Raw genomic sequence first — 20,276 nt, forward strand, 5'->3', positions numbered from 1 at the left:
GAGAAAGAATCAGTTTTGTCCACAGCTACAAAAGCTGTGAGCAATAGTTCTTTGGCAATTTGGGAAAGCTAGATTGTGCTGCTCTGGGATTTACGATGCATCAAGTAACTATGGCAACAGAACCCAGAGTTTCTTTACTGTTCCATGTCTAACATAAAAGGAAAGCAAAGGAAAAGGGAAGCTTACCGTGGTGAGGTATGCAACTTCCTAAGTTTTTCACCTATTCTTCTAAAATAGCAGGCCAGTGGCAGTATTGCCATTAACACTCAGGATCCCTTTAGTATCCGTGGAAGCAGTAGGACTATGTTAAACCATTCAAATTGTTACTATTAGAAGAAAGACCATAGAAGTATTAAAAATGACTCTCAGCTCCAACTGACAAAGTTATAGTAAATATCTTAAGACCAGAAAGGACCATTGTGATGATTTAGTTTTGATCTTCTGTCCCACACAGGCCACAGGACCAAACAAGTTCAAGTTTTGCTTGGATCAGAGCATACTCATAAAACAAAAACAAACATTCAAGCTTAGCAATTTTTCAACTACTGAAAAAATCAGAACAAATAAAAAATTCAATCAATCCTGTCTATAGCTACATAGAGACAATAAGCAGCACATTCATACAGTTTACTAAAATTTGTAATAAATGAAAATGCAACCTTCTTAGTCCTGCTCAATGATGACATAACAATTCATCTGGCCACGATGCCAAACCAGGAGCTCATCTTCAGCATTTCATCCACTATTATCTTGGAATATATAAAAATTCCCAGTGTTATCTAGATCCTCTCAGAGAAACCCTTGCGTTCTGTCAAGAAATAAAGTTAATCTTTTGTGCTAATTACACAGCTTTTATTTGGCCTCAGAAAAACACTCATTTGTTTGAAGCTAATCTAAAGAGTGATCCAGATTGTCCTGTGTTGATGTCTTGTGCTTTAGTATCTGCTGATCTTTTTCCCTGCCTGTAAGCTTTGAGGTGTATTTTAATAACAGAATCATGGAACGGTTTGGATTGGAAGGACCTTAAAGATCATCTAGTTACAATTCCCACATGGGCAGGGACACCTTCCATTACACCAGGTTGCTCAGAGCCCCACCCAAATCGGTCTTGGACACTTCCAGGCATGAGTCATCCAAAACTTCTCTGGGCAACCTTTTCCATTGCCTCACCACCCTCACAGTAAGGGATTTCTTCCTAATGCCTAATCTAAGCCCACTGTCTTTCAGTGTGAAGCCATTCCCTAGACCTGTCATGACAAGCCCTTGCATAGTCCTTCTCATGCTCTCTTGCAGGTTTCCCTCAGGAGCTGCAATCTGGTCACCCTGCTATTGTCTTCCACGTCACTGACAGACTACTTAATAGTACAGGTCTTAGAACCAATCTCTGCAGAGACCCACAAGCTAACACAGTAACTCACCACTGACACCCCACTTATCTGCTATGAGACCTGCCAAGTTTAGGGCAGGCAGAATACAAACTGCAGTTCCTTAAGGTATGTCCCAAATGATGCATTCAGTGGAATGACTCCATTAGGGACTGTGAAAACCAAGCATTAGATAGCTTCTCTGAAAAAAAATTATTTGCACTCTTATTAGTCAAAATAAGTCACTGTAGTGCCAGTTAAAATTATTTACTTTCTTTGCATTATTTATTATTTTTGAAGCAACTAATCTCAGATCTCTTTTTTTTTTTTTCTATCAAGAGTGGGACAATGAATAGAGTCTTTCTGCTCCCATATTGCTGACCTTAAAGAAGGAAGATAGGGTTAGGAATTTTTCATTAAGAGCAAGCATCAAATACAGTAGAAACTGTAAAGCTCAAAGACATGGAATGTTACCAAGTCTCAGAATTTGTCCAGAGAACAGTTTTCCACAGGGTTGTTACAGTTTGGTTTTTCCCTTTAGTTTCAAGCATTCTGATCCATCTATAACTCAGCAGCTCCTAATAAAAGAGGACAGAACTAGAAAACTTCCAATCCAAAAATGGAACTACATGAATAAAAAGGAATTCAGTAATGACAATACTTCTACAAGACAGAAAGTCTTACAATAGCTTAATGGCTATTACAGTTTACATGTACTAATGACTGGGGTTTTTTCATATTCTTCATTGGAAGAACTGATCTAAAATGAGATATTTTATGTTTAGATATATCAGACGGCTTTAGAAACTATCTGTTCTCAGTTTGCTTAAGAAAATTTTAAAAGATGATTGGTAAAAGACTGCTTCTAGAAATCCTCATAGTCCACACACCTTCCAATGCAGGGAGGAACCTGCTGTCAGGCAGAAATTTAAGAGCTTTGCTGACTGGACAGCTCATGATAAAAAGCAAGAGACACTTGTATGTTTTACAATTTTGTAAGCTGCTGCCATCATAAGAGACAGGATTGATAAATCTTCCAAGAATCTGAACTATAGTATCTTTTTAGTAAGAAACATTTAAAAAAATTGACTGGAAGCTGTTAAACTGTATACTTCTGCTCTGGAAAAAGCCTATTTTTTTAGGACTCCTGTATAATTACTGTGAAGCTGTTTATAAGATTTTGAACAATACCAAATTTAAGAATTGTTTAACAGTACAGGGATAGCCACAATATTGAAAGATTTTCTTCAGAGAGCCTTGTTTTAATTTTGCTACCATTTTTACCACAAGTCTATAATTCTACCATTCTTCTTCATTGTACTTTTTTGTTTTCTGCCAATATTGTTAAAATAATGAGAAAATATTAAAAATACCCCTTGCCTGAATGTAATGAGACCAAGAAATTCTTTAGCTTTTCAAAACTGAATTTACACCATAGAATGCCATTTAGGGCAACTAATATTTTAGTATTTCTAGTTAGTATTTGTCCTGATTTTTACTTTCATTCATTGAATCTTTTTATTCTTTATTTCCTGTACTAGTGGGTCCCCTAGTGAACTAAGGGAATGAGAAACTTCCTCTCCATTGAAAATACACTTTTGCATCTGTAAGAGTAGAATTTCAGCAGACAATATACAGAACTCTGGAAAAGCAAACTTAATACTGGATTATGGCTAATTAACAAGGCTGTAATAACCAGAAAATTCTATGCATAGTTTTAATAATAAGCACAAATTAAGCTATGTGAACTGAGGTTGTTTTAAAATGAATATAAAAAAATAAATTAGAATTACATGTCAAATTACTACGAAGTTAATGTTAAATACACATCTCCAAAAAAATAATACCATTCATACATTTCACATTTGATTTAAAGTATGGAAGACAAATCCTAACTTGAAATACTATATTCAAACAAAATTTATTAACAGCTAGAAACTGCAGAAAAGAGAATTAGTCTGACTTCGCAAGAAGAAAAGATCACAGAAGCATATTCCTGTGCTGAAAATTGTAATAGGTCAAATATCTGAAGTGGTAAAACAAAAGCCCTGAAATAGAATTGAATGTTATTGTCATATAAACCAGTAAGCACATCAAGTTTATTGTCTGAAATGCAAAATAATACATTATAAAGAAGTTAAAAGCTTCAGGGAGTAGGTCCAGAAAATGTTCAGGCAATTACCATCTGCCCCAATCCAAAACTCACTCCTATATATAGCTGTTACTAAAATCTAAGATCTAAAAGGAATCACATACAAAGTTTGTCAGGCACCAAGAGCTGTGCTTCTGCACATACCTAAAAGTGCCTAAGTTTGATAGTGCCAAAGAGCTCATGGCTTGGTTCACACCCAAACCTGTCAGGGATCTGTTTGCTCATCTTGTTTGTGGAACCCAATCCAGCAAATTATTTCAGTCCACGCGTAATGCACTGAAGACCTGACAGGATAAAGCAGCATCTGGTATTGCATGCCCATTTCTAAACAGAAATACATATTTTTATTAACTTGCTAGTGGCTACAAAAATTCATCTATCTGGAAACTCAGGTTTAGAGCATCCTTGCAGTGGGAAGTTCAAGCCCATGCTACCTTCATCTTTGGAAGCTTCCCTGCCTATCAGCTCACAACCTGTGCTGGGACAGGGGCTTTTCTTTTTTCCTCCATTCTGATGTTGTGTCACTGTGTAGAAAGAAACACCAGCTGCAACTGGGACAGAGATAAAATGAGCTTTAACTGCATAACAACGTGTCTGACAACTTGGGAAACAGAAGGAGATAGCATACTTGGTTTCATAGGCACAAGCCTGGGATCAGAGGCCCTGGCACATGTTCTGCATCTGCCCAGTTGCATTGTTCCATAAGCATGCAGGGACTCCTCCCAATATGCTGTTCATTATACAGCTCCCATACAGTAATCCCTAGAGCAGAGATGGGAGAAGGTTGAAGCAACAATAAAATGTACAACTATTCCAGCCAAGTGGGCAATATAAGGGTTATTACAGCTTTAAGATTACTCCCAGAGAGGTTGTATTTAGTATCCATCAATCACTTTTCCCTACCATCTTTTGAAGCTTTATTTTTCTTAAATAATTGCTCATTATTGAATTAAACACAATATTTTAAAGGGTCTGTATTATAGTTAAAACTAAGTGTTCTTCTTCCTAGTCATTAACATTACTGGGTTTTTTACATGCAAATTAAATCTATGTATCACACTGTCTGAAAAAACCCTCTTCCTCCTCTTTCTTTCACAAGGGTTTTAAATTTCTAAACAGCATTTCAAGCCTATGTTGTTGTTGGTGGTGAAATCTTGAGAGACATTAAGTTCCTTCAAGTTTTTATAAAAAGATAAGCAGACAGACAGAGGAGAGGAGTCTGACAAAGAAAGAATTCCACAGAGGCAGAAGATGCTTCATGAGCTCATCTCCAACATTACACCACAGAACTCACATGAAGTAGAGACATTGTGTGTATTTCAACTGCAAGAAAAGCTTGTTCCAAACTAGATGTTCCTTACGTGCAACAAAAACCTGACCAACATGTAAATTCTTAGGAAGTTAAGAGTCATAAACTCCAGTCCTCACAGATCTACTAGTTTTGCCAACATTACATTTATTAACATCATTATGTATTGAGACTGAGATTACAGACCAAACTGGGCTACATCTGCTAGCAGATCAACATCTGTACCGGTCAGTTTAGTTAGTCCTTCTGCAGCTGGTAAAAACATATTTACAGTATTCCCCATGTAAGTTCAACCCATGATTAAGAACGGACAATATCCCAAGAGTACCACTTTGCTAGACATACGGTTAAAGACAAGAAAAATGGTGAGATCAGAGCACCTCAAAATAATCTTTCCAAAATTAGTGGCAATTTATCTCTCCCTGAAGACTTAAAATAAAGTTCTATGGTCTATGTTAGGCAAAAGTCAAGCTAGATTATCACAATGGTGACTTCTGTGATCAAAACAAAGTATAATCACAAAAAAAGGAAGAAAATTTCAAAGGTTAGGGAGCTCTGCAAATGCTAAATTGTTTTTCTTTTCAAATAGTTTTTCCTTCACAAGTTGTTTTTTTTTTTTTCTGAAATAAATTGTACAGCATTGTTGCACATCAGCATGTATTTTTTGAGTGCTTCCTTGAGCAAAGTCAGTTGATGCAAAAACAATTCTCTGAGTGGTTTTATCCCACTGTCTAACTTCAGCCATATTGATAAAATGTTGCAAGTCTTAAGAATTGTAAATTCTTTTAATTTTCACTTTCTAAATTAGTGGGTTGATAAAGGAAAAAAAAAATTAAAAAGAGGGAGCCAAATGATTTTCTCTTCTGCCTAAGGGCTGACTGTGAACTCAGCCACCACCTGTCACACATGGCTATACCCTGCTGCATGCTGTCTCTTACAGATAGTGCAAGAACAGCACAGGAAGCATTATGGATTGGAGAGATGCAAAAAACCAAACAAACAAAAAGAAAACCAAACAAACTTATGGCAGTTGATTGGTAGAGAATTTGGATGTAAAACTGCAGAAACATTTTTTCACTTGTGTTATTTATTTCTTATAAACTTCTTATTTAAATCCATGGGTGGATTTATGGGTGCGAATATCCTCTATAGTTATGTTTCATCCTAGGAATCAGAATTCCTTCATGCAGATTTTACGGTTAAGCATAAGATCCAGAATAACAATTCTACTGTATTAATACCTTTTTAGCAATTTGCTCAGTATAGAAATCAGATTAAGGCATGTCTCAAACACTAACACGTTAGGTAACATGGCAATGCAATGAGTCACAGACTAACCAAGCACAATTTCTAAAACATTTCACATGATTCTCATAAGCTCTTGTTTACACTTTTACTTTGTAGATTGTAAAAGAAAAAAAAGCCATAGCTAATTTTTTTAGGCAACTTCACCACCTTTACAAGAGAGACTATATGCTTGTTCTCTAATGCTAAATTAAAAATCATGTATGAAACAGTTACATGATTGATTTTATATTCTCTCAAGATGGAAATGTTTCTTTAGAAGACTATGGATTATTCAGAAGAAACATCAAGGAATATGGGTGATTTAAGAAAAAAATCCCACCATATGCTCTTGGCAGGAGCAAAAGGGAAGCCCTTTATGTTTCTTCTCTAGCAATAAATTGTAATGCCCCAGGGAACCAGAGATCTTTGAAAGTTCAAGTTTTATAGCAGTTGGGAACAGAGTGCATTGATTCTACTTAGCTCTTGCCAATGTTAACGACTGTTACTGTGATCAAAGTCTAACTTTGTGCATTCCAAGCAAGATTACAGTTCTCCAGGCACATGAAACAAGTTTACAGACTACAGTTTGCAGTTATGTTTTGAGTTAAAGAAGAAATCAAGCTGTGGTAGCGTTTTTAGAGGCTGCCAACTTCAATCCATGTTAAAAATATTCCTGATCATATTTGTGAACAAAAAGTGTATCTAAGTAAACACAATGATGTGCGCCAGTATTTCAGCTTTTTGTGAACATCTGAGACATGTTCTTATTTGTGTTTTTTGACTCTTTATACAAAAAACACAAATAAGAACATGTCTCAGTATAAACACTACTTTTGATTTTCAAAGGCTGATTTTTGAATCAATATTTTTGATAAGGGTCTAATGAGGTGCAAGAATGGTGTTTCCATTTGAAGTAGCAGCTCAGATGCTGCACCTCAGTCCATTCAATTCTGAGCCTCATTTTGCTAGAACATACAGTTCTAGTAGCCAAAGCTGTCAGCTGGGAAATAGATGCACAAAGTGTACTAAAATAACCCAAACAGGAGGAGTGACAGAACAAAGGCAGTGTTTTCTGTGCCCTCCCTTAACAGCTGATATATTTATTATGCAGTTCTGTTTTTTTTCTCTTTTCCTCTTCTTAACAACAAATCTTAAACACTCTAGGTTAATCTTTATTTAGATGGACATTCTCATCAGTCTCTAAGGAAGGGGAATGAAAATACATTAATGTAAGAGCTCTTGATTTTCTCCTAAATATTTAGGTCATGAACAAAATCAAAAGCTCTTATTACCCTCTAGCCAATATCCAACACAGTTCTTACTACTCGCTAACCAATATCCAGAATAGGTGTTTCAAGTGGCCATATCACTTGTGTTTATTTGCTTGATTGAAACATCATTTTGAGCCATGCTGCAGTAACACTTAAACAAGTAAACTTCCCAAAGACCACAAATCACAGTCTGCTAAGCACTAGTGCATAAATGTTGCTAAAACTCCCCTGTCCAAAATAAATTTTACCTCCATCACAAAAGTAGTTCCATATGCCACAAGTACCACACAACATAACAAAAAGTTCACTCCATCACTTGTACTTTACATCAAGAAGTGATAGGGAAAGCCATTGGCAGCAGTTAGTGACACCTTGATGTTACACAAACAGCCTGCCAATACTTAACAGCACAATTATTTAAGTATTTGCTGTTCACAAAAGCTGATCTAAGTCTAGTCTGTTAAACTTTCTCCTCTCTTTCCAGGAGTGTGCCTGTAACCCCCCTGTGCCAGCATTAGCTCCTACACGGCTACAGGATCAGCTGTTTCAGGAAGCTGTTTAGGAAGCCCATGAAGTTACTGTAGGAAATTTGCCAATCCAGAATGATTATAACAGCCACAGATACAGCTGGCTAAAAGTTCAGATACTATTACCAAAATAGCACTTGAACAGGAGTTAAGCATGTCAAAGCCTTGAGAAATGCAGAATTATTCTCCGGATCCAATTCCTTGCCTAAAGGCCAATTAATATTTTTAAAAGATTTCTGTGGCATAGCTTGCCATTTTCCTTACTGTAATATTAAGCTGTAGCGAAGCACAGTTGCAAAAGTATTGGATACAAATGCCAGTAATATGACAGCAGAACAAAAGTAACTTTTACTCACATTATTATATTCCCTTATTAAAAATGTAAATTATTTCAAGAATCGGTACTTGGAATAACCTCCCTGAAGCATGTAATTGTTTAGTTGAGCTAAACAATTTCTGCTGGTTTATTTGTACACAAAGTGTGCCTTTGCATTTTCCTCCTCTCCTACTCTCCCAGGCAGCTATATAGTATATGTAGTAACTTTATAATATTAATGGAAATGAGGGGTAGGATACAAAGTAAGTTTCTTCCTCAACTCCAACTTCAAAATTTATTTACTCTAGACCTAGAAGTTTCTCCCATTTAATAACATTTTCCTGTTTTCAAAAAAATGCTCCCCTCAGATTTTCCGCTGTTACTTGCAAATAGTTACTACAATAGTTTTGAAAGCAAGGATGAGCCTCATTCTGATCACTGCTATAAATTGGTACTTTTCCTCCCTCAAATATTGCCATAACTAAGTTGTAATTGGTTCCTGTTGATTAGATAGCTAATGCAGATCTATAAACTGTTTGTCATTTTAATATTTTTGAAGGGTTGTGGTTTTTCAAAGGGAGAAGGTGGCTTTGTTTTTTTAAGAGGGTATCAGAAGGTGTGTGGCAGTACAGGGGTATCAAAGCTCATGAACTGCTCAAGGAGGCATCAGAAGAACAAGAAGGAAAAAACCCAAATGCAAAACAAAAGGGAAAACTCAAAGAAGGCTAAGCTGAAAGCAATAAAATAAGGATCAGTTTATAAGTGTGTGCAGTTCTGCAAAGAACCAGGTTCTATTTTCCACATCTTAAGACATCCTAGATATTATAAATAGAAGTCTATGCTCAGCAGAAGACTCACTGAAGAATAAAGAGGATCTTGAGTATCTGGCATTCTACTCTCAGCAATAGCTGCAGTTCAGGAGCTGTCACACAGAAAAGAGTACACCGGATCTATGAAGCTTTCGGGTGAAGACCTAGATTTTTTTTTTTTTTTGGCAGCTTTGGATATTAAATACCTGTCATTTGAAAAGGTGTAAGCTTCATCATCATAAACTGCAACAGAAATACTGTTACAGGAATCTTATATTAATTGCCCTCATTATAGCACTTAAACACACGACCAGAATCAAACCACCTTTGAAACCAACAAGACACTTCATCTGTGGAAACATTCCCAGATCTTACTACTTGCTACCAAAGTAATTTTAAACAGACCTACATTATTTCCACAGAAGTATCCATAAAAAGTACCCATAAGACTGCATTAGCTATTTATTGGTTCTACTAGCAATAAAGTGAGACATGGAGCCACACAACCCAGAAGTATTAACAGAAGCTGGTCCAAAACCTGGCCTGAAGGATTAAGTGCAAATTTACAACCCTTTTAATTAGCACACTTGAAATGAATTATCAAAATGAAAACTGCTTAACAGTTCTTGAAAGTTTAATCTCCTTGAAGGAAAAAATCTTTTTGATTTTTAAGAAAAGTGGTTGGGGTTTTTTTTAACTAAACAAATTAATCACAGCTATCAAACTTGGGAAGCTTGTTAAAGCACCCATCAAGGCAGAACATTCTATAGTTTTCAGCTTCACTCCACTTGCTTAGCAATTCATCCTCATGTTCAGCCAAATAGATCCCGCAGTAATGATACATCCCAGAAGCAAACTGATCTCTGTAAATTCCAGCAGTCTGGAATCTAGAAGTCCATTACAAGTAATACCTTGCCTAGTGTGGGGGCATTTTCCCCCTGAGAAATGCTCTTTAAAACATACAAAATTTAGGAGAAAAAAAATCTAATTACAGATTATACTAAAACAGAAAAATCATGACCAACAGACAGGATGACAAAATACACAGATATTAGGAAGATAGGACTGCTTTATGCTATTCTGATTTTTATTTCTAGCTAGACTTGCTTTATTTTGAGGTTTGAAATACTTATGCACATGAAACAGATAAAAGCAGAAAATGTATTAGCATATGGTAAGTAGTTTTTAAGTAGTCACTGAGATTATAAGAAAAAGTCTGGAAGATATAGCAAGATTGTCAAGGGCAATCAAAAAATAAAGACTTTACTCAGAAGTATTAAAGACTGAATCCTCAAATATCTGAAACATCAGCACCCTGAAAAAAAAAACAAAACCAAAACCTACCAAACAGTATTATCAGAAGACAACCTATCTGTACTCTGTGCTGGTTTTAAACCTTCTGCAGCTCATGATTCCAGAAAATTTAACTTTATCTTGATTGTATGGTGATGTGTTTTTTATGGTGGAAGGAAAATATCCTTCCTTCCTAAACAAATTCGTGGAATTGTCTGCTATCCATCCCACTTTTGGAAGTTACTCTTTCTAACACAGATAAGTTTTAGCAAGACTTTCTAAAAATGTGAGTGGACAGTAGTATGCAATACCTACCTAAGGGACAGAACTACCCATACAGAAGGCTTTTCTCATGAAGAACACAAGCCAAGTTAATCATCCTAAGAAAAAGCAAGCCTGCATGTTTTCTTAATCTTTACATCTGTAAGAGACCTAGAAAAGATCTGTAAAGACCTAGAAAGTACTTTTGTTTGCAAAGCATATATACAGCACTTACCATCATTAAGCAACTAAATAAGCCACTATTCTCAAAGGAAAGATTTCTATGGAACATGCTTTGACTACTTGGACAGTGGAGGGGGTGCATGGAGGTCAAAAACCACAGTCATAGGAAGGCAACCTTGTTCCTTTCCAGTGCTCCTAAAGGAACTTTAAATGCTCAGGAAAGTAATCCTAACAAGTAATGGATATGCAGGAGGAATAGGAGTCTCTTCTTTCTTTCCCAAAAGGTGCTAGAAAAGCTCAACTTACCCCACAGGACAAGTCAACAACTTCCTATGACCTGCATATGGTAACTTCAGCACCTGCAAGATCATGCTGTTTATCACTCCCTTCAACCCCCATATGAAGAGCACAGAGTGACATTTAAAATGTACCCATGGAAGGAAGAAGAGATTAATTCACTTCATCTCTCAGTTACACTTCTCAGCATATTCATGTTCTGTATTTTGATTCACTTCAAAAGAATTTTACTTTAAAGTAAAGCAAGTCCTTAGGTACCAATAAATGGGGAGATCTTGCTGCCTTGTTTAACTACCACCTGGCAGGACAGGATTTCCAGGCAATTTGATGTTCTAGTAACAAAACTTGTTTGTTTCTTCCCTCCTTGGCTGATGGATGAGAACTATTCTGAAAAAATGATCCTGGGAAATGTATTCAGTCTTTGTACTATTTCAACTTTGGAAATAAAAAGACAGGAAAAAAGTCTAAGGAATATCCATATTGAATTACTTACAGTTATAGTTATACAAAATGGAATAATAGATAATTGGCAAGGAAACTAGCTATTCAATATCGGTGTTTAGGCATGGTTGCTAAGACAATCTTGTAATTTTTTATTATGAAGTCTTCATCTTTCCACACAATTATTAATCTTTTGTAGTGTGTTTATCTTGATCAGGAAACAAATTAATTAGTGGAAGTTCAAGAAGTTAACTGTCCATTATTAGGAGTTTCCATTGTCACTTAGGTGCTTCCTGACTCTTCATGAAGACTCTCAAAACAAGCAACCCTTGTATTTTCTTTCTCAGTCATTCCATAAGATCTGCCAGAAGAATGCAGAGACAGATCGTTCCCTACATGAACCTCACAGTACATCAATACAACTAAAGAAGTTTCTCTTTCACAAGGATCTTAGGAAAAGATTCAGTCTTCAGCAATTTGTTGGGATAATCACTCTTTCTGAGCTGGCCAAGAATAGCTAGAAATGAACTCATTTAGAAAAAACAAAACAGACCAGATTTTTGAGTCTCTTACTTAGAAAAGGAAAAAAAACCCCACAAATTTGTTCTGATGCTTCTTCTTGAAATATAGAGCATTGACTAATTTGAGGAACAAGATAAGAAGAGAGAGTGGTAGGTTTTTTAAATAAAATACTACAAAGGAAGCTGAGTATTTATAACAGAAATAGTTAAACCAATTCTCATCCTTTCCATTTCCAGACAGGGCAAGGGGGAGCAGAAAGGACTGCTTTGCGTTCTCTTATATTGTATAGAAGATGCTGCACAAAAAAAAAAAAAAAAAAAAAAAAGAAAATGTCACCTACTGCACTTCAAAAAGAGAGAATGGATGAGTCACTAGAGCCACAGCCAAACATAGAACTGTCTCTCTTTTTGTCAAACAAAGCAATGCTAGCATCAATACAATCTTTTTTTTTTTCAAACAGATACTGAAATCTGAAACAGAAAGATGGAAAACTGACTTAGTATGATTGAAGCAGAAAAATGTTGAATGTTCAAGTTTATGGTTATTTCAGGGTTCTTTTGTCAGCTATCAGGTTGTTTCTTCCATATCACAATCTGGTGGGGCATAAAGGATTATAAATGTATGTATGAATGAGAATTTATCTGAATTTGTATTGTATACAAACAGCACACCCACAACTGCAAACCAACTATTGGACTATTTCTTTTCTTGAATTATAACTTTCCGATATTCAATACACTTGTATGGTTACTATGAATCTTACAGTCTTACCTACAAATGTGCAACATGAAAACCTCAAGTTTCTGTCTGTTTTACTCTGAAATGAAGCTTAGAAAGATCTTTCATGTTACATTAGAGCTAAAAAAACCTAATGCAAACAACCCCCACCACCAAAACCCACAAACAAACAAAGAAAAAGCCCCCAAGCTTCAAGTTTGGTTCCCCCGCAGCAATGTCACTTAATTTTGGACTAATGACACAATTCTGAAAATCAAGCAATAATCTCAATTTCACTGTAAACCTTTAACATGTGATTGGTTTCATGTCAATTATATTCAACTCAAAGTAGATATAAACAAAAACTTTTTTAAAAAATGGATACCTCAGTCTGACCTTCATGGGCACTGGATTCATGAGTGACACGAATAGCCTAAAATTAAAATATATTTCAATCAGACTTTAAATGAGAGACTTTCAGTGTTGTAGAACTATTCTTGCCTTTATTTTATCAATTACATAAATGTAAGTATTTTTGTTCAGCGCTTATAATAAATAAGAAAGTTAATAAACAAATAATCTCCACCTCCAAGGATCTCAGAAGACCACTCTTTCAGTTTCATAACAGTCAATTCAGGTCAAATACCTGAGAGTTTGTAATGGCGCTTTTACGCACAGAAAACACTTTTTTTACCCATCATTTTGAGCAGAAAAAATAATTTAGATAGAAGCTCCGATCAGTCATTTTGTGTCCAACATTTCCATAGAAAATGTCATCAATCTCTGCTGTTCCTGTTTGTTACTACTTCCTTTATCCAGATGTTAACACTCATATTTCTGAGGGCTTGACAATATGCTCTGACTTAAAAATCATCAAGGTTTTCATTTTGAGAGAGGAGCACCACCAGGAGCAACAGCACTGTCCTCCATCCACCACTGGCCAGATGTTTCTGCCACATCTTTTCAAACAGCACTAATGATGTGGCTAACCACATTATCAGCTAGATCATCTCATGAGGTTTAGGATGGTAGGGGAAGGAGATCGTATTTCAGCCAAATCAGCTCTTTGTGTGCCTCAGCTTCTAAAAGCGTGGAGATATGACCAGAAGGCACAAATTAAAAGAGCCAGCAAAAGGACTATCCTTTCAGCAACAGCCCCAGATCAGCTTAAATTGACCATTAAACTATATCCTGAACCCATAAAAAGAAAAGATTATGCACACATTTCTCATGCATTTCAAAGTAATTTTAAACTAAGCCAGGGAATTAATACGGATGAGAACATTGACAAAATCCGTTCTGCTGACTGAGCTATGGACAGGCAGGAATACTCTAAAATACCAAAGCAGAGTTTCCTTTGTAGCAACTGTCTGATCACAAGCTCATAGTGATCAAATAAATCAAATTTGTTTAGCTGCTTCACCAAGTCAATCCCCAAGGACAGTACCTGCTCATGCAAGTCATTCTTACACCATTTTAAATAAAAGTAAAAACACACGATACTAACTTCGTAAGTTTCTAGGTATTTGGCCCTCTCTTCAGGAGTCATAGATAATGAATCTTCTAAGAACTTCTTCAGTGAGGAATTAGTTTCTTTAAAAAAATTAAAAAGACATAATTAGTGTCATGTTTTAATTCCAACTTCATTCACAGCTTACAGAACCCAACAAAAGATCTGAAGATAGAATTGCACTGTATTTTTAAGACACAGAAGGCTGATTGCACTTTGCAATGTTTCAAGTGCTTTAGTTCATTAATTAGTATAAAATAATAATCTTGTAATTATAGGTAAAAATGCACTCCTTCAGCCTTTATGAATGGGTATATTCAGAGAAAATAGTACAAAACACACCCTTCCCTCTATGGCTTCCCACAGTTGAAGAAAAAAAGGGAAAAGCCAACAAAAAAAATCTTACCAAAGTTCATTTTATCTCTGTTGTTTGCAATGGCATGAATTAGCCCAATTGTCCCACAAGCATTGTTAATGGTCTGCTTCATGAAATACACTGATGATTTGACATCTTGTCCCTTAGCTTTTATCCTCTCTTCTTCTTCTGTTCTGAAGGTTTCATACTAGAAGGAAAAGTTCAAGACACAAATAGTTACAGTTACTTCACAAATAGTATGAGTAGCTACATCATTCAAGACACAACAATTTATAAAATACAACAGCTAATTAATACTGCCATTTGAAATGTTTAACACATGTGGTCCAACAAGTATATGTAAACTTATCTGAACTGCTCTATACTGTTTCTTAACCGAATGTCTTCACACTTGAAACATCGTTTTGAGTATGTGTTATCTAAAACAACCTTAAAAATTTTCAAAGTATTTCCTTGATCTGAGCTCATGTTACCATCTCTCATCAATGAAACGAAAGGCTTTTCAAGGATAGAACTGTCCAAGTGCTAAAGAAAACCATAATACTTTCAGGTGATCAACCATCATGAAGCATTCTTTAAAAATTCTACTGTTACATTTCATTTTTCCCAGGAATTTAAACAAAGATCTATATAACACCCAAGGCATCAAAACAGGCCCTTCTGAAACAATATTCATAACGTAAACTTTTGTATTCTGTAGTAAAAGAGAATTTGCTTTGACAGAACAATCTAAAGTACTTGTTTTATAAAGATCATATTTGACTAAAACCTGTTATACTGTGAAATAGTGTTCAGTTTTGTGCTTTTTTTTGTTGCTGGCTGTGATTTTTTGGTTGTTTTCTGGGAGTGGTGTTATTTTTTGACTGGATTTGTTTGAGGTTTTTGTTTATTTTCTTTTGGTACATTTTAATTTCAGACAGAAAAAGAAAGAAATAAATCCACAAATGTTCCAGTTAATGCTTCTTCCTTTGCCTCTTTTACTAAGTACTTTTGCAGACAAAAAAAAAATAGAATTATGAAGTAGATGGGCTTTTTATATAAGTATGATGAAAGTGAAGTAAGTATGCAAAATGTTACCAACGAACCCTTCCTGCAAACTCCTGAGAAATTTCCCTTAGGCTCTCTGTACTGTCAGTGACAAACAAAACCAAAAAATTTCCAGCATCATATTCCACTTTTGTAGGTTGTCTCAATGTTCTGAATAGGCTAAGTAATAGCAAGAGCATTATAAACCATTTTAATTAGGTTTATCTACAAGCTAACAAAAATAGCCTTAATTGAGATAAAAATTTCATAGAATTAAATTGGACAAAAATTTCAGATTTAGAGCGGTGAACAATACAGCTGCCATTCATTTCCTCCCAACCAAAATAAAATCCACAGAAAAAAAATAAATATATAAGTGCTGAGAATACCAAAAATACAATTTTGAGAAAGGGATAGATCAGATCATCCCAACAGATTCCTCCTAACCTAAGCTATATCCCATAATTTAGATTAGTTTGGATCTATTCATACATTAGGCCCAAAATGCCAACACCCACAATATTCACGTTGTCTACAACATACTATACAGCCTAAGAAAACCATTGACCTTTAAAGTGTACAACAATCCTAAAATTATCTAAACGCTAAGAAGAGTAGCTTTCCCTAAAAGCAAGTTCTAGGAAACTGATATACACGAACCACAAAGCCACTAAACTTCCAGACAGAAGAACAGACAGACATGTGTTTACAAAGGCAGCAAAATTGATAGGCACTTTCATAAATGTAGACACAGCCAAGAAACAAATAAACCATAAATTAAATAAACATGTAATTTCACAGGCCATTTTGAAAGGGGAGCTGAGGAGGGAAAAACTACTCTAGAAATGCAAAATAATGCTGAAGGGTCTTGTGGAGTTCACAGTGACCAACAAAAGCTTCAGAATATTGGGAGCTCCCTTGAAACATTCACCGTTCACACAGCCAGGCTAAAGAGTTGATGGAAACACTTGTGTCCCTGATGTTTCAGAAGGATTAACACGCTGAACACTTGGCTGGTGCTCACATTTGACTGATTGATACAACAGAGCAAATGTTGTTTCTCTGGTTTTGTTTGTCTTGTTTCTTTAGGATGAAATCAGATACAACTTCTGGAACAAGAGCAAGGTTCTTTCCTATGGGATGATGCTCCCATAGCATGATCCAAAAAAAGGTTTGCACAAGCAGGGAGTCAAAAGAAAAGTGACAGTCAGACCTGTACCTCAAACAGCCAGACAGAAATGACAGAACACAGAAAAAAATGTCTCAAAGGTGACAGGAAGGACATTTCCTGACGACAGGTGAGGTGAAAGTTTGATTAAGCTCAAAACTATCAAGGAACTGAAATCAAGCTGGAAAAGAACTGCCTGCATAGCTATTTTGGAAAAACTGAGAATGCAGAGGTTTACAGAACATAATGTGTAGGAAGACTGACCTGTCACTTTTGTCTATTTAAACACCTTGCGTTTAGAAGTTAAGCTTCAATAACTAAGTGATTTGTCCTGATATGCTACATATTATTTTTGAGAGACATATTAAAAGAATGAATTGTGGACAGATTCACTTCAACCTTTTTGGCTGACCTTATCACAATCATGTAATACTGTTATAAATTGAAAGATCAATACGAATCACACTACATAAAAACAGGTGATGACACAAAATAAGCACACTGAAGATTTAAGTTTAACATAGTGAAATATGGAGTGGAAATTGTCTTTCATCTTCTGTCCAAGAAGTGAAAGCCACATCAATACTGATGACTGAACTGAAAGTGGATTGAAATCTGAAGGATTGTCAGTGTAACAGGACAAAAACTCAAAAAGGAGTTGCATATTGTCCTACACCTTAGTTCTCATTTTCCTTATGCTACTGGAGCTTTCTGCTAAAATTAGCAAATTGCGCCATTTCACAGTGCTTATTACAAAAAATACCTTAAATTGCCTGTAATAGAAAAGTGAGGCATATTTCTCTGTGCTTCTACATTAGCTTTTCTCACTCTGATTTGAAAAGAAATCAGAAATATACATGCAAGGTTTTTTGTGAAGCATTTTTTGTGTTATTTTTAATGAAGAAGTATCTCAAATAAAACTTGAGTCTTGTCTGGATTCTAGTATGACACCAAAGTACAAGATTTAAGCTTTCATTCCCATTTCACTTACGACAAAAGCAATTAACTGATTATTAAATGAACATTTACCTTTTCTGTTATTGGAAAGAGAAGTAGTACTGCACATACAGGTCTTGGCACCATGCTAAGCAGTTCTGGTTCCATACCATAAACATCTACAAATTGCCAGTCAGGATGTATACCCAACTGTTTCAGGAACTGGAAAAGAAAAAAACCCACATAATATTAAACAAGAACACTCAAACACCTATCTTTTCAGAAGCATAACAGAGTATCCACAATGTGACACACATTAAAACAACCATGCTTTCTAAAATTTAAGGAGACTAAAAGAGATAAATGTTTTAATAAATAAAGCTGAATAAATCACACACAAACACACATAAACCCCCATGTTTTATGCATTTAAATAGTATTTATGGAAGGGAAGTGGAAACACTCCCAGCACAATGTACTGAAGCATCAAAGGACTTCAACCATTTAAAAAGTGTTCTGTCACAAAACAGAAGATTTTGTGAATCTACTTTCTACTTCTACTGAATATTCATGTTAACTAGAAATCATCAGAGCCATCAGTCAGAGCACATATGAACAAACTTATGGCATTATTTGACTCCATAGGGTATTATTAGACTCCATGACTTCAGAATACCTGGCACCAGGGCTCATATGGGAGCTCCTACAAGCAAAAAGACGTTAGGAGCAAAACCACACAAGATACACACTTTACTAAGTGTGGCTTTTACAACAAAAATCCCTTCAAACTATGACGGAGTAATATATTTTGAAGACTGGATGCTCACTTTTTAATTGGATATTCTTCTACTCAAGTAAACTAGGCATCACAACAACAGCTGCAGAATTAATAACCACAGAGATGGTCAAAGATAATTTGAAATCTTTTCACTGTTGGTCTGGAAGAACCTAACTGATTTCAGGAACTGTTGTTACTATGCACACACAGTGACCATTCACAATTATATGCAAAAACTAATTATACACTGTGGCATATACAGATCTTTGAAGGAACATGAGGAAAAGGGGAAATGTTAAGCATTTAGTAACTCATGAAACAGAAGACAATGGATTTTGAACTTCTATTCTAACCTTTTATATTGTGAAGATAATTACTGCTTTGTGAATAGCCAAAAAAAAATTTAAAAAGCAAAGAGAAGAGACCACATGTATGGATGCATTAAAATATTAATTAATACGATAAGTACTTCCAGTACTTCTCTTATTAAGCCAGCAATTAATCTACCATTTTTATTGCAAGAGAAGTAACACAACTGAAAAAAACCCCATTCCAATATCACTTGATATTTTGCAATATTCCATGAAATAAGGGTACAAGCAACCAAAAATAAAAAAATACCCCACAAACCAGAAAGGACAATTACAAAGAATCCCATTAAATTACTGCACAAATAGGTGGTTTGTCCTTTTGTTCTCTTGTCCTTTTCTACACCACTGGGGAAAAAAAATCACCAAGCAACCAAACAACCAACTAACAAAAATAAAACCAACCCCTTTAAACCCAAAGTCAACAAAATGCTAACTAAACCCCAGAATGGTATACTCGAACTCCTGAATTAAGAATTTAACAGAATAAAACTCCATTGATGCAGTGCACCTTTCATTATTCATGCTACCATACCACCTAGAAACTTTACAATCTGAGAAATTTTAACTTCTAGTAAACAATGAGAGTAACAATGAAAAATGATGGTCAGCACTACAGAGAACAGCAAGAGCATAGGCTCAGTACAGCAAGCAGTGATCTTAACACAGAACCCGCCTAACAACTCCACTGTAGAATCATAAACCAAAAATAAAATACTAAGGACAGATTCAAAATAGGCACAGAAGGTATCTCTTATATGCATCAAGAGGGTTTAATTCAGGCCTGGAAAAAAAGATAGAAATATCCTTCTGAAAATTATTAACTAGATTGTAAAAACTGTGCAAAGTAAGTCCCTGTGTAAGAGAGAGTGACAGATGGGTAACAGATAAACAATAGATGGCTGGATGGGAAGACAAAGTCATTCCTGTTTTAGGACAGCAGGAAGTTCAGTATGCTTTTTAGACAATGTAACTGTCTAAAAAGGTGAGAGATCTCTACTGTTTTCCTTTCCAATTATTTAGGGATTATCCAAGCAATTTTATTCTACAAATACCTACTGTTAAAGAACAGTTAGGGTTCTATGAGGGCTCACTCATTTTCAGCTGTTCACTTTCTCTTAATTTACTGATACTATGTATGCAAGATAACATAAAATAGCAGCTTCATATTTCTCTGGATGTGCAGAAGAGAGTATCACAATCTTTTTCTCAGATGCTGCTTATCACACTGCTGACAATTCTTAATTTATAGGTCTTTGAGCTTTCACCTTATAAAAGAAAAAAAATTCTTGGCTAGATTACAGAAGTCTTAGAGGAGCTCAGGAAGAACAGCAGCAGCAGCACAAAACCCACACACATCTGTAT

General features: G+C 35.5%; 1 protein-coding gene across 4 annotated transcripts in view; it reads right to left on the minus strand.

Annotated features, from left to right (window-relative positions):
* The window catches only part of UCHL3 (ubiquitin C-terminal hydrolase L3), a 41,409-nt gene that overhangs the window by 13,682 nt on the left and 7,451 nt on the right, over positions 1-20,276 (minus strand). For all 4 annotated transcript variants that reach the window (XR_010356014.1, XM_064408565.1, XM_064408567.1 and 1 more), the window contains 4 exons: positions 17,859-17,987; positions 14,666-14,822; positions 14,257-14,342; positions 13,135-13,182 (listed from right to left, as the gene is read on the minus strand). Coding sequence is in view for 3 of the 4 variants with exons in the window: in XM_064408565.1 (XP_064264635.1) it covers positions 13,135-13,182; positions 14,257-14,342; positions 14,666-14,822; positions 17,859-17,987 (420 nt within the window). In the remaining variant the exon portion in view is untranslated. The remainder of the gene's footprint in view (positions 1-13,134; positions 13,183-14,256; positions 14,343-14,665; positions 14,823-17,858; positions 17,988-20,276) is intronic.

This window comes from Passer domesticus, chromosome 2, assembly GCF_036417665.1.
Source record: "Passer domesticus isolate bPasDom1 chromosome 2, bPasDom1.hap1, whole genome shotgun sequence".
In the NCBI taxonomy this organism is placed as follows: domain Eukaryota; kingdom Metazoa; phylum Chordata; class Aves; order Passeriformes; family Passeridae; genus Passer; species Passer domesticus.